This window comes from Bufo gargarizans, chromosome 1 (genome assembly GCF_014858855.1).
Source record: "Bufo gargarizans isolate SCDJY-AF-19 chromosome 1, ASM1485885v1, whole genome shotgun sequence".
Lineage (NCBI taxonomy): Eukaryota > Metazoa > Chordata > Amphibia > Anura > Bufonidae > Bufo > Bufo gargarizans.
The window spans coordinates 474,902,045-474,916,225 of record NC_058080.1 but is presented as its reverse complement, the minus strand read 5'-3'; the positions used below and the strand labels follow the sequence as shown (position 1 = coordinate 474,916,225).

The following is a 14,181-nucleotide window of genomic DNA, read 5'->3' as shown; positions in this document are numbered from 1 at the left end:
CATGCTGCTGCTCGCCTGTCATCACTGCAGCCTAACCTCGGCCTTCCCGCTCACCGCCTCATATGCGACGTGCCCACAAGGTGGAACTCCACCTTGCACATGCTGGCCAGACTGTGCGAGCAGCAGCAGGCGATAGTAGAGTTTCAGCTGCAGCATGCACGGGTGAGTCGTACCACTTCACCACCAATGAGTGGTCCTCCATGCGAGACCTGTATGCCTTGTTGCGCTGTTTCAAGTACTCCACCAACATGGCCAATGCCGATGACGCCGTTCTCAGCATTTCTATCCCACTTCTATGCCTCCTTGAAAAAATGCTTTTTGGGCGATGATGGAAGAGGATGTGGCACAGGAGGAGGAGGAAGAGGGATCATTTCATAGGGTTTCAGGCCAGTCATTCACAAGTGGCTCCGAGGGCGGGTGCCTGCACCCACAAACGCCAGAAACACAATTGCCCTGGTGCGTGGCTGGGGGTATACAGAGGACACAGATGATATACCTCCCACAAAGACAGTTTGTCGTTGCCTCTGAGCAGCCTGGCATACATAAGAGATAACATGCTGCAGTGTCTCCGCAATGACCGCCGAGTTGCCCACATTCTAACTTGTGCTGATTACTAGGTGGCCACGCTGCTTGATTCCCGTTACAAGGACAACATACCGTCCTTCATTCCGTCACTGGAGCGTTATCATAAGATGCACGAGTACAAGCGCACGCTGGTAGACGCCCTGCTGGTGGCATTCCCACCTGACAGTGGGGGCACAGTGGAAGCACAAGGTGAAGACATAGGAGGAGAATGAGGCTGCCAACGCAGCTGGGAAACCACCAACACCTCAGAAGGCAGCACGCCACAACAACCAGCACCACCAGCTAATATGGAACGTCTTAGCAGGAGGCAGCATTTCACCAACATGGTGGAGCAGTATGTGTGCACACGCCTACACGTACTGAATGATGGGTCTCTGCCCCCTTCAACTTCTGGGTCTCCAAATTGGGCCTGAGCTTTCCCTTTATGCATTGGAGGTGCTGGCCTGCCCTGCAGTCAGTGTATTGTCTGAACGTGTGTTTAGCACGGCAGGGGGCATTATCACATACAAGCGTAGCTGCCTGTCCACAGCCAAAGTGGACAAGTTCACGTTCATTAAAATGACTTGTCCATACCTTGTGCAGAAAAGAAATGTATACCGCCTTACCCATCCTTTGATTTACTACAGCACAATTGCTCATTGTTGTATTTTTGATATTTCCTTCTATTTTGGGATGTACCCTAATTAAAAATAAAAATAAACTGTGTTGGCTACCGCATCCTCCTCCACCACTTCCACCATCACCGCTACTTCCACCGCCTCCTCAACCTCCTACTTTATATGGACCTCCACTTCATAGATCAAGATTATTTAATTTTATTTTTTTACGTATTTTATTTTAAGTCATTTCACTAATTTGTCTGATACATTGTTGGGTTGCATATCCCAAATTATTGGCTTTGATATACCCCTGCTCTACCTAGTAGACAGGGAAATACATTGCACTAATTTGTCTGCTACATTGTCTTGTGAAATGCATCATTTCGGTCCACTGCTGCTTCCACCTACACCACCACATCCACCGCCTCCTCAATATTCTACTCCATATGGACCTCCTTCTCCTAGATCAAGATAAAAAAATTTTTTAACATATTTTATGTTATTTTAAGTCATTTCCCTATCCACATTTGTTTGCAGAGCACTTGCCATGCTCTTAACCACATTTTGCTGCCATTTGCAGCCCTCAATGGGATTTGGGGCAAGTTTGGGTCCCGAATTCAAACTTTTTTGTGAAGTTCGGCCGAACTCGTCGAACCCGAACATCCAGGTGTCCGCTCAACTCTAAAAATTAATCTTCAAACAAGTGTTGCATTAAAATCCTATTCTATCCTAAATAATTATTAATCGTGGTGATGGCTACTAACATTTTGAACCCTGTCCCCATGAATCTATCATATCTTGTTATGAATCATTTGTAAATTGAAACTACAAAGCAAACACTTACACAAGCTATTCAATGACAAATTGGCAGAATACAATATATTTAGGTGCAAGAATAGGACAGCTGTGAAGAATAACTAATAACAAGACTGTTATGCAATTATAAGCTACTTAGGGTCCTTTTAGGCTGATTAGGCACTCACTGACGATAGAAGTTGATTGGCACAATTCTGAAGGACCTCTTAGATGGACGATTAGTACAATCACTTGTCCTCATTTAGCTTGCATATTGTTACCATTCATGGAGATATTCTGCTGACCAGCAAGTATTTTTAGGCTTGCATAAAACATTCCATCACCTGACAAACAAGAGTTTGTCAATTGATTGCTGCCCTGTGATCATTGAGCAATGTTCATCAGCCTTGGAGGAAAGAGATGCACATTTGTTAAGTAAAAAATACCTATGTGGCATAATGTTGTGACTTTATGTACTGTATGCATGACTGGGAGGGAGAATTAGCATAACAAGGGAGCAACTTGTTTCTACGTATGTTACACCCTTTACTATTCATTTTCTTAGTTCTCCTTTTGCTTCCATTTACCTGCAATAAAAGTTCAGGAAAAGTGGGCATGTAAAAGAGTCACACTCATAATCGGTGATTGGGATCAGGGTGCAAAAAATTTTCTGATTACGGAAGAGTGCTGTGGATCTTCTTTGAATTATCTGCATATTAAGGAATCCTTGGCCTGAATCCCAATCCACGAGCACCATCTTTTGGACCATTGGGTACCAATAAAATTGGACGTTGCCCTAAAAATAGGGTATGTTGTGCTGCTGATATTGTTTCTTGTAGATTCACATACAGGCCACCAAAAAAACAGCATAGAAACAGATTTTTTTTTTTTTTTTTTTTTTTTTGTGTGCATGGGACCTTTAAGTGGATATCCAAATATAAATTTTCCCTATTCCCTGTGCTTCCTCTGCTAGGTCCTGCAACTTACTAATGTACTTGCTCTACTTTTTCTATCTCACCCTATAGATTGGGAGAGTGGTCACATGGCTATGCCCTCTGTGGAGACTATATGTCCTCTGACATCATGATCAGGCCTCCCATGATCCCCTCTATCAGAATCCCCACCCGAATGGTTGTGATGTCAGACCCATGTGATCTTGGAACGGGCTGGTCGGTGTTCTCAACCCACAAGCAGGCAGAGTCTACTGCTTATGATATCAAATCTGTGTGGGAGGAAACATTGGGGGGGGGGGGGGGGGAGAAGCAAGGGGATGATGGAGGGTGTACTGGTCAGAGTTTTTGGCCCAGGGAAGGGTGTAATAGGCTTTTACATTTCTGGCTGATCCTACATCACTATGGGAAGTGTTGTGACTGCAGCTTATCTACGCCTACAACCTGGAAGTTCATGTTGTAAACAATGGAGCGCAGCAGGACATGGAGATTGAAGTAAGGACTCAGAAAAATTGACAGGTACATTATGCTCTGTAGGAGACTAGTTGAGCTGTACACAATTAAATTAAAAAAATTTCCGGGTCCTGCACAACCCCCTTAATTTAGTTTGTTGTATGCTTTCAGTATAATCTAAAGCAGAATCAAGCAAAGACAGCACCTCACCTATGGCTCACAGCAGAATAAAATGTTTAGGACATATAAACTCAACAGAATACATCAAATTAAAAAAGAAAAATTGAAAAATATTTGAACTGAATCTGTCAAGCAACCACATCAAACAGAAGCTAGAGATTTCCAGGAAAATTGCTTATTCCTTATTTCTATTAACCTCTTCAGCTAAAGCTAATCAGATCTGGCCTGCAGAGTCTATAAGGTTAGATGACGATTGAACCAGAACTTTCCAAAACCACAGCACAAATGTCCACGAAATTCATGTTCTCCAGGTAGCTTAGAAAAATATTCTTCACAGCTGTACTATATAAAACACTCAATACTAATATAACTCACAAGGATGAATGATAGAGATTTACAGTGCTATTCTGAGAATGTGTTTACTGATAGTTCCTTTTATCTAGTGGATCCCTCAATCTAATTTACCTATATCTCAGACTATGAAGCCAATTAAAATTCAAAGGGGTTGTCTAGCAGGGTCAGGGATATCAGTGAAGTGATTATCAAATATTTTATTTTTTAACAGCTTTAATGCATTCCATAATGTTATTTGCCTTGACAGCAGCTGCCTGGCACTGGTTTCTAAAGTTAGTGTTTTACTATGTAATATGTAACTGAAGAGTTTGCTTTCTCACATGCAAGTGCATAACTTTATATTTATTCACCAAAAAACTTTTGGGGTCATTCATCAAACTGGTGTAAATTAGAACTGGCTTAGTTGCCCATAGCAACCAATCAGAGGCCTCCATTCATTTTTACAGCTCCTTTGAAAAATGAACTGTGGAATCTGATTGGTTGCTATGGGCAACTAAGCCAGTTCTAAATTTACACCAGTTTGGTAAATGACCCCATTCATATGCTATTTTTTCCTCCCAAGCCACCTTCTTTATAATGGAATGCTAGTATAGTGGTATACTTCCCTTACACAATAATCAATTCAGCCTAAGCCTGATAGGAGCATTAAAATAAAATAAATAAACTGTATTGGTATTACTGGTTTAAAACTTATGAGTGAGTTGCCCCAAATGTCATATATGTAAAAAAAAGGCTTCAAGAGGAGCATACACTTTGTGGCTTGATAAAGCAATAAATCATGAATGTTTCTGAACCAAAAAGAATGTCAGAGCTCACTGACATACAGCTCAGACCCTTCTCTCACTAAACAGAATGTCTGAAGGCCAGCTCACAGGAGCTACTGATATGCCTTCAGACTATTACCCCAGAAAATTTAACTAGTAACCATTTCTAGGATTTACAACTATAAGTATCAATGTTGCTTAAAGTCTGGCATCTAGCATCGTCAGTATCGTGGAGCAATCCCAGGTTTTAGGATAAGATCAAATACACGTGGCTCAACACGTTTCTGTGCTCTTATTGTTAGCACTTCATCAGGAGCCATACACAGGAGACCTTGTTCGCATAATATCCCTGCCTGAAAGTAACTATGATACTCTGGTGGAAGTATCGGCACTAGGATGGCCACACGTCGCCTTGTGAGCACCAAGCTTTAAAGGGGAATACACCCCACCCCCAGGGGCCTGGCTTGATGCGACCGGCCAGTCGGATGTGAGAGGCTTCCCCGTATTCATCCGACTGTCTGAACGCCTCATAACTTCAAAAGGCAAGCCTCTGGGGGAAGCGCTGAATGCGCAAATTGTATCGGGGGGGGGGGGAGGGACAATTACGGCGGCTATCCCAGGGAAAGGGGAAAGTATGGTATTCCAGGAACAAATGTGTGGAAACCCCTACCATCCCCAATGATGCCAGTGAACCTTCTCCCAGATCTCTTAAAATTACCAATAAAAACATTCCCAGAAGTGTGGTCCTCTTTACGGCAGATCAAAGTGGGCGACTTTATGAGAGACAGAGAACATTATTTAAAGGAATTGATCACGGATTCAACAAAAAGGTCTCCAGATCTTTTTTCTAATAGACTCACATGTTAAAGCTGTGTGTGGGAGAGCGGCTAGGAAATACAGGTTTCAGAGGTCTCTTACAGACTTTGAGTCATTGCTCGAAACAACCCAGATAAAACAAAGAGGAGTGTCTGCAGTCTCTTCGGTTCTGGGAGGTTGGGGTGTGATCGAAAAACCGCCGTACTTATTGGCATGGGAGAAAGAACTAGATATAGAGCTTTCTGAGCAAGAAACTAAACAAATATTAGCAACGTCACACAGATTTACACAATGCGTACGTATGCAAGAGAATCATTTTAAATTACTTGTAAGGTGGTATAGAACGCCTGAGTTCTTGTTCGAGAGAGGTCTTTCTGAGTCCCGGCGGTGCTGGAGATGTGAAGGAGGGGTGGGCTCTTTATCTCATATTTGGTGGTCATGCCCCCAGATTAGAAAATACTGGGAAGATGTAAATAAGGCAATTAAAAAAATAGCGCTACCTGATTTTGCGATAACTGTTGAGATGATAGTTCTCTCGAAATCTTCCTTACTTTACACCCCTTCAAAGAAAAACCTAATAACTCATTTATTAGCAATAGCTAAATCCCTCATACCGCTACATTGGCTGGACACAAAACCTCCCACAATTCAAGAATGGAAAGCTAAGGTAGATCAAATCTACAATTTCGAGGAGATGACTAGCTGGATAAATAGGAGTCATGATAGGTTCCTCAAGACATGGAAACTTTGGGATCTGGTGAAAGCTGATGGATAGGGAGTTTGGGAGAATAGGATATCAAGACTACTTGCACAATATATGTTAATCGAGATGTCCTAACCAATTTAATGCTCATGGCTTGAGACTATCTCTTTGGAATTCCTAGGAGAGTTAGAATACATCACTCTTCACCCCCCCCCCCCTTCCCCGCCCACTCCTTCCCCTCCGACCCCTTTCCCCTCTCTCTCACTTTCCCCCCATATCTGTTTTTTTGTTTTGTTATTGTGGTCCTGTTGGCCACAAGTACTAATGGTGAAGTCAGTCATTAGGGTCAGAGGATGCTGATTAGGCTAAGGTCGATATAAGACCAAAGGGATAATGGTGTATCCTTGTCTTCGCTTTACCACCTCGACCTCTGAATATGAATATTTTCAGATATATGTACTTGCACGATTAGCAAGAATTGTACTTGCAAATGACTTTGTATTGATATATATACTTTTTTGAAAATAAAGAATATATAAATAAATAGATGCTTCCATTCACTGACCATAAGCAGAGATCTTAAAGAGGACCTTTCACCACTCCTGACATGCCTGTTTTAATAGCTTCATGCATTCCCCATGTAATAACAATTTTGGAGCATCTAATCTTATGGCTGTATGTTGTGCCATTCCTTTATTATTTCTACTAGAAGTTATGAATGAATTGCTAGCAGTCTGCAGTAAGGGTACAGAGGGGAGGTAACAATTTGAGGGGGTGTACCTGCACAAACTCACTCTATCCAATCAGTGCTGCCATTTTCAGTCTGTGCAGGTACACTCCCCTAACTGGTAACACCCCTCTGTACCCTTACTGCAGATTGCTGACAATTCTTTCATAACTTGAAATAATAAAGGAATGGCACAACATAGAGACATAATACTAGATGCTCCAGAATTATTACATGGGGAATATATGAAGCTATTAAAACAGGCAGGAGTGGTGACATGTCCTCTTTAAATGTGAGGAACATATTACATTTCTTCAAGGCTATTTCCAAAGAATTACTCTATAAAGCTGTTGTCTTCATATCCTTACTGATTATGGTGTACAAGACAGAGAAAGGTGTATACAAGTTGGGATAAAGGGAACTGTGCTATACGCTAGCAAGCCTGGATGCCTAGTTGGCCATAGAAACATAAAGAGAGAGAGAGTTAAAATATCTAATCCCACTGACTGGTTTGGGCAACCAAAGATCTCCAGCTACAGGGACCTCAAATAACCAGTTGTCTTTACCTGCTGACATCAGTATTAAGACCACCTACTTCTAAGAAAAAAAATGCTATTTTTGTTGATATTCAGAAAATTGCAAATCTAATGTTTGCATTTTCTCCCCACAGGAGCTGCCTGATTACCTGAGAGAACAGACATACCTGAAAGAATGGCATATTAATAAAACCCTCATACATACCATTCCAGACTATATTCAGTCCTTTGAAGATATTACAGTTTTGGATATATCGCAGAATAAAATTACATGTCTTCCTGCTGAAATAGGTGAGAACAAAGGATGTTTAGTTTCAGACTGCAGAGGAGAACCCCTAGATAGCTGTGTACAATGTATTGTGTATTACATCTCAAATCTGTGGAACAGATTAGAACATTTATACAGTTACACGTTATATGGTAACAATACATATCAGGTTACTATTACTATGTTCATTAAAGGGGTTGTCCGCTATTTTTATATTGATGTCCTGTCATCTGAAGTCGCTACACTCAAAACTTCTGCATGCAGGATTAAAATGTACTGGCTCCGATGAGCCGAAGTCAATTATTTGCAAAGTTGAATAACTTCGAAAGTTATTTTTAAAATGGAAAACCACTTTAGGACTTTGAACCAAACTCGACTTTGGTTCCTTGGCACCAGTCGGAACCAAAGCTGAGTTTGGTACCAAGTTTTAAAAATCAACTGCAAAGTTATTCACTGAAGTCTCATTCCTTTCTTATCAATTTTCTTTCTATAACAAAAGACTTCTAGACAGCACATTTTTATAACCATAACTTTTTTCTGTTGACCCCCTAAGGCAGTGATGGCTATCCTCCGGCACTCCAGCTGTGGTGAAACTACAACTCCTAGCATGCTCCATTAATTTCTATGGAGCTCTGAGAACAGCAAAGCAATTGTGAATCTTGGGAGTGGTAGTTTTACCACAGCTGGTATTCATCTTGGGGAAATTTAGATATTTATTGATAAATTGTGCATTTGTAGCTCTTATGCAACCCCCCACACACATTAGACATAATATAGCTAAAATGAATACCTAGATTTTTTAGATTTTTTTTATATATATATTTATATTTTACACGCACAAAGTCTGGTATACTATTGCTAAAACTAATAGCTATATTTTTTAATTTTATTACTTATTAAAGAAATAGGGGGGGGGGAGTATGTGTTTATGTACAGTACAGACCAAAAGTTTGGACACACCTTCTCATTCAAAGAGTTTTCTTTCTTTTTATGACTATGAAAATTGTAGATTCACACTGAAGGCATCAAAACTATGAATTAACACATGTGAAATTATTTACATAACAAAAAAGTGTGAAACAACTGAAAATATGTCATATTTTAGGTTCTTCAAAGTAGCCACCTTTTGCTTTGATTACTGCTTTGCACACTCTTGGCATTCTCTTGATGAGCTTCAAGAGGTAATCACCTGAAATGGTTTTCACTTCACAGGTGTGCCCTGTCAGGTTTAATAAGTGGGATTTCTTGCTTTATAAATGGGGTTGGGACCATCAGTGGCGTTGTGGAGAAGTCAGGTGGATACACAGCTGATAGTCCTACTGAATAGACTGTTAGAATTTGTATTATGGCAAGAAAAAAGCAGCTAAGTAAAGAAAAACGAGTGACCATCATTACTTTAAGAAATTAAGGTCAGTCAGTCCGAAAAATTGGAAAAACTTTTATAGTGTCCCCAAGTGCAGTCACAAAAACCATCAAGCGCTACAAAGAAACTGGCTCACATTCGGACCGCCCCAGGAAAGGAAGCCCAAGAGTCACCTCTGCTGCGGAGGATAAGTTCATCCGAGTCACCAGCCTCAGAAATCGCAGGTTAACAGCAGCTCAGATTAGAGACCAGGTCAATGCCACACAGAGTTCTAGCAGCAGACACATCTCTAGAACAACTGTTAAGAGGAGACTGTGTGAATCAGGCCTTCATGGTAGAATATCTGCTAGGAAACCACTGCTAAGGACAGGCAACAAGCAGAAGAGACTTGTTTGGGCAAAAGAACACAAGGAATGGACATTAGACCGTTGGAAATCTGTGGTTTGGTCTGCTGAGTCCAAATTTTAGATCTTTGGTTCCAACCACCGTGTCTTTGTGCGACGTAGAAAAGGTGAACGGATGGACTCTACATGCCTGGTTCCCACCGTGAAGCATGGAGGAGGAGGTGTGATGGTGTGGGGGTGCTTTGCTACTGAAACTGTTAGGGATTTATTCAAAATTGAAGGCATACTGAACCAGCATGGCTACCACAGCATCTTGCAGCGGCATGCTATTCCATCCGGTTTGCGTTTAGTTGGACCATCATTTATTTTTCAACAGGACAATGAGCCCAAACACACCTCCAGGCTGTGTAAGGGCTATTTGACCATGAAGGAGAGTGATGGGGTGCTGCGCTAGATGACCTGGCCTCCACAGTCACCGGACCTTAACCCAATCGAGATGGTTTGGGGTGAGCTGGACCGCAGAGTGAAGGCAAAAGGGCCAACAAGTGCTAAGCATCTCTGGGAACTCCTTCAAGACTGTTGGAAGACCATTTCAGCTGACTACCTCTTGAAACTCATCAAGAGCAGGAGTTTTCTGACTCTGAACCCTCACAAAATAGGGGAAGAGGTAGTTACAGAGGAGGTCAGAGAAGAGTTGGAAGAGGCCACTATAATAATAACAAAAAATGGCCAAAATCGGACAAACTAAGGGGGGAAAGGGGACGACTACCCCTCCCATGTACCCTATTTGTCCACTTCTTCTTCCTCTGTCTCTATTCCCTCTCTCACATCACAGGGGAATTTTTTAGCCAGGGGAGGCCTTACGACCTCCGCAATCATGTCTAGGTAAGGCAACTAGGAAGGCCATTGATGAATTACAGATCATCATCTATTACAGTGGATAGAATTTATTATCGACACATGAAGTGTCATTTTCATATTTATCTTAGGGGTGACATTTATCTATTACCCACGTTACATCTAATTGAGTATCCGTTTTGCATTATTAACATAGCAGCGACCGACAACACACCTTTATTCATTAACATGTGGTAGTCCACCAATAAAGATGTCCTATTAAATTGTGAAGTGGCCGGTGCATGATAAATGCATTTGGCACCATTATGCTATTATAGTGATCAGTCATCGAATGTATTCATTAATAAATCCAGGCTGTAACCTTCTTATGTTTTCTGGCCCCTCCCCCATATCCTGGGATTAACAGGGTTAATTAAATACTTGCCCTGCGGACATATATTTCGGTACCCTTAGGACCGTTATTATCTATATGATGTCCGTTATTATCTATATGATGTCCGCCACCACTTATCCCTAATTGGTTGCTATTTATGATCAAATGAAATGGAGGCTGGCACTACGTTTATGCATGGTCAGCTGACCGAATGGGGGAACGTATCGGTTACCTCTACGTCCCCACTGGATGATGCGGCGGCGGTCCCCCATTGGTTGTGGATGGAGCGCACTGTCATCTCTGTGTGACGTGCATTCCATCCACCCACTTCCGGTGACACATGACGGAGGACTAGTGGGGCTTGTCCCTATTGGTTGGAGGTGGAACGCACGGCCATTTTACCTGTCGGCGTGCGTTCCACCAGTATTTGGACAGCCTGATCGAGTTTTCACCTTAGCGGTTCCCCTGATTGATAGTGATCATGCGATTCATGGGTAACCTGATGCTGTCCCTTGATCTATTAAGGGGGGTAGATTTAACCTGGTGACGTCCTCCTAACACATGAGGATGTATAATATGATTACTATAACCTATACTGGCCGTTCCCTATAGCAGAATCACATGATTGACACCAGCATCCCTGATTGGTCCTTTTCAATTGGGACGGCCCCATCTGGCTATTTAGGGAAGGTGGGAACTTCACACAAATTGGAGCTACAACATATTTTGCCCCCTGGAGGCCCTTTCAAGACGTTCACCTAGGACCGCTGACTTGGATCCCCATCCAGTGGACCAGCTAAGTATATTTATTACTGTTGGAGAGTTTGTTTATTTTAACACAACCGTGTGCGGACCCCTATATATCTAGTGAACTCGTCTTGGTTGTGGCCTCCAGATTAATGATCCATCTTCACGGATATTTGTTGAACACTTTATGTGTTTGATTGACATTTGTTTTTGTCCCCTGATGAACCCCTTCAATGAGAGGAAGGGGGGAAACGCGTCGGGACACGTGATTGTACAACCGATATCTATCCTATATACTATTACCCAGATATCCATATGGGATAGTATACAAAGGGCACTATAAGGATAGACAGCATAGGTACGTGGACGGAGTGTGCCTACCATTAAGACACATCTCTGGGCTGAGGAGTCATAAAGGGACATCGCAGGGACAGATATTGTCATGGCACGGGTTGCCCTGATGCGTTCCTCCCCTTTTTTCCTCTCATATTGATCCGCTTGTCTGATCCTGCTCTTTCGTGTGTAAATTGTATTATGTCTTTGTTGTGTTTTGTTGCACTATTTGTTCCCCTTCCAGGGAATTCTTACTTTTAATTGACCAAAATAAAGGTTAAATTTTAGGTAGTCGTACCTCGGTGACTTTCATCAAGAGAATGCCAAGAGTGTGCAAAGCAGTAATCAAAGCAAAAGGTGGCTACTTTGAATAACCTAGAATATGACATATTTTCAGTTGCTTCACACTTTTTTGTTATGTATATAATTCCACATGTGTTAATTCATAGTTTTGATGCCTTCAGTGTGACTCTACAATTTTCATAGTCATGAAAATAAAGAAAACTCTTTGAATGAGAAGGTGTGTTCAAACTTTTGGTCTGTACTGTATGTACATAGGGGGTCATTTAATAAGACCTTTAGCTGGCGGTGGATCCGCCAAAGTTATGTAGAGGCATTGGCCTTTACATAACTTCAGTGTATCCACAGCCGATCTAAATGTCTCCCTTGCTGGCTTAAATTTAAACCATATTCTACACTTAAACAGGTGTAGAAAATGATGAATGAGACAGGCCTACCGGCCTGTCCCCTTCTCCGCCCACATCAAGTACACTTTTTTAGACCAGGTGTGAGTGAAATAAGTTGCAAAAGTTTATTTGCGCCGGAATCTGCGCCAGAAATACAGTGCATATTTCTGATAGTAAATGAACCCCATAGTCTATGTAATATTTTTTTTGTATTTTTACTTTTTTTATGGAACTAAAGTGAATTAACTCACAGACTACAGCAGGGATGGTGTCATAGGTTAAGGGGAAGGGAAAACACCAAATACACACCACAACGAATAGACAACAATCTATGCCTTAAAAGCTAAGGAAGAGGGATGGTGAACTCCCTAGGTCTTTCCCTAACTCCTGCCAGTATGGGCAGATCCTGATGGTTGAAATACTCATACACCGGATACCTAAAGCCCTGCTAAAACTGATGAGCCCTAGAATAGGTAGCAGGGGATGAGACAGCTGGTTCCTTCCAGAATGAAGAAACCTGCATCTCCCTGAGGCCTAGAAACAACACACTCCAGATAATAAGAAACAGCGAAGGCAACAAGTACCTAGCTTAGAGATGTATGGAGAAGCAGGAGATCCAAGACAAACCCAGCACTAAAAACTCCAAGCAGAAACTATCAACATGGTCGGCAGTGTGAGGTGGATCTAAATAGAGCCTCATCACTGATAATGATCTTCTATCTTCTCACCTCTCTCACAGGAGGGACCATGACAGATGGCCAACCTGAGGCTCCCCGTTGTTGTAAAACTACAATTCCCACCATGCCCCGCTGTAGAGTGATAGCTATATGCAGTCTGGGCATGCTGGGAGTTGTAGTTTTGCTACAGCTGGAGAGCCGCAGGTTGGCTATGCCTGGACTACAGGATCACAGATAATGTTATAGCCAGAAGGGGGTGCTCTCCCATTAAGGTTCTTCCCTTGTCAAAGCAGCTTTATTTGCAAGTCAATGAATCACGGATGTGTGCTGTTCGTGTTCTCCACCGACTTCACATGGCTACATTGACTTTAAAATGTTTATTCACACCTCAGTGGTTTTCCACTGACACACGGATTGTGTAAAAGCAACAGAGACATGCACAACTTTGGTGTACCAAACACGCCCATTGAACTCTATGGATCCTTAAAAACCACTGACAAAACACTGATGGCATCAGTGTTCTGCCAGGGGTTTTCACTGACCATTGGTAGAAAATGCTCTGGAAATCCCTTTTATAACTTAGCAGTGCGTGTGGAATACTGATGAAACACAGAGAGAGCATAAAAGGACACACAAACCAACAATGGTCAAAAGTACAGAATAGATGCAAATCTTTGATTACAGTTTATCTTTTTGTAGGCTTCACTCCTGGTTTTGGCTCGCAATCACAGATTCAAAACACCTTAGTTCTTGTTCTTGTGCCTCTATAGGTCAGAGCTGTTTTGGCAACACAAGAGGACCTGCACAAAATTAGATTTTAATTATCTGTCTGATTGGTTTATATTTGGCAGGTAAACAGGGAACAGATTGATGCATATATGACTTCAGGATTTGACTACTGAAAGTTTGTTTTCAGTCTGTAACCATAGGAGCTCTAGACAATGACAGTAGGATATTTTTAATGACAACTATTTGCAGGGATTTTTGTTTTGTTTTGTCAAATACACTGAAGCAAAGCAGAAAAAATTACATTGACTCCACACAGAGCTTTAAAGTAGTTGTTTTTCCAA

At 41.9% G+C, this 14,181-nt stretch overlaps 1 protein-coding gene across 1 annotated transcript in view; it reads left to right on the top strand.

Moving 5' to 3' along the window:
• LRRC2 (leucine rich repeat containing 2) overlaps positions 1 to 14,181 on the top strand; it is a 747,375-nt gene that overhangs the window by 398,483 nt on the left and 334,711 nt on the right. Inside the window, exon 4 of the mRNA XM_044273432.1 lies at positions 7,597 to 7,753. Coding sequence (XP_044129367.1) covers positions 7,597 to 7,753 — 157 coding nt within the window. The remainder of the gene's footprint in view (positions 1 to 7,596; positions 7,754 to 14,181) is intronic.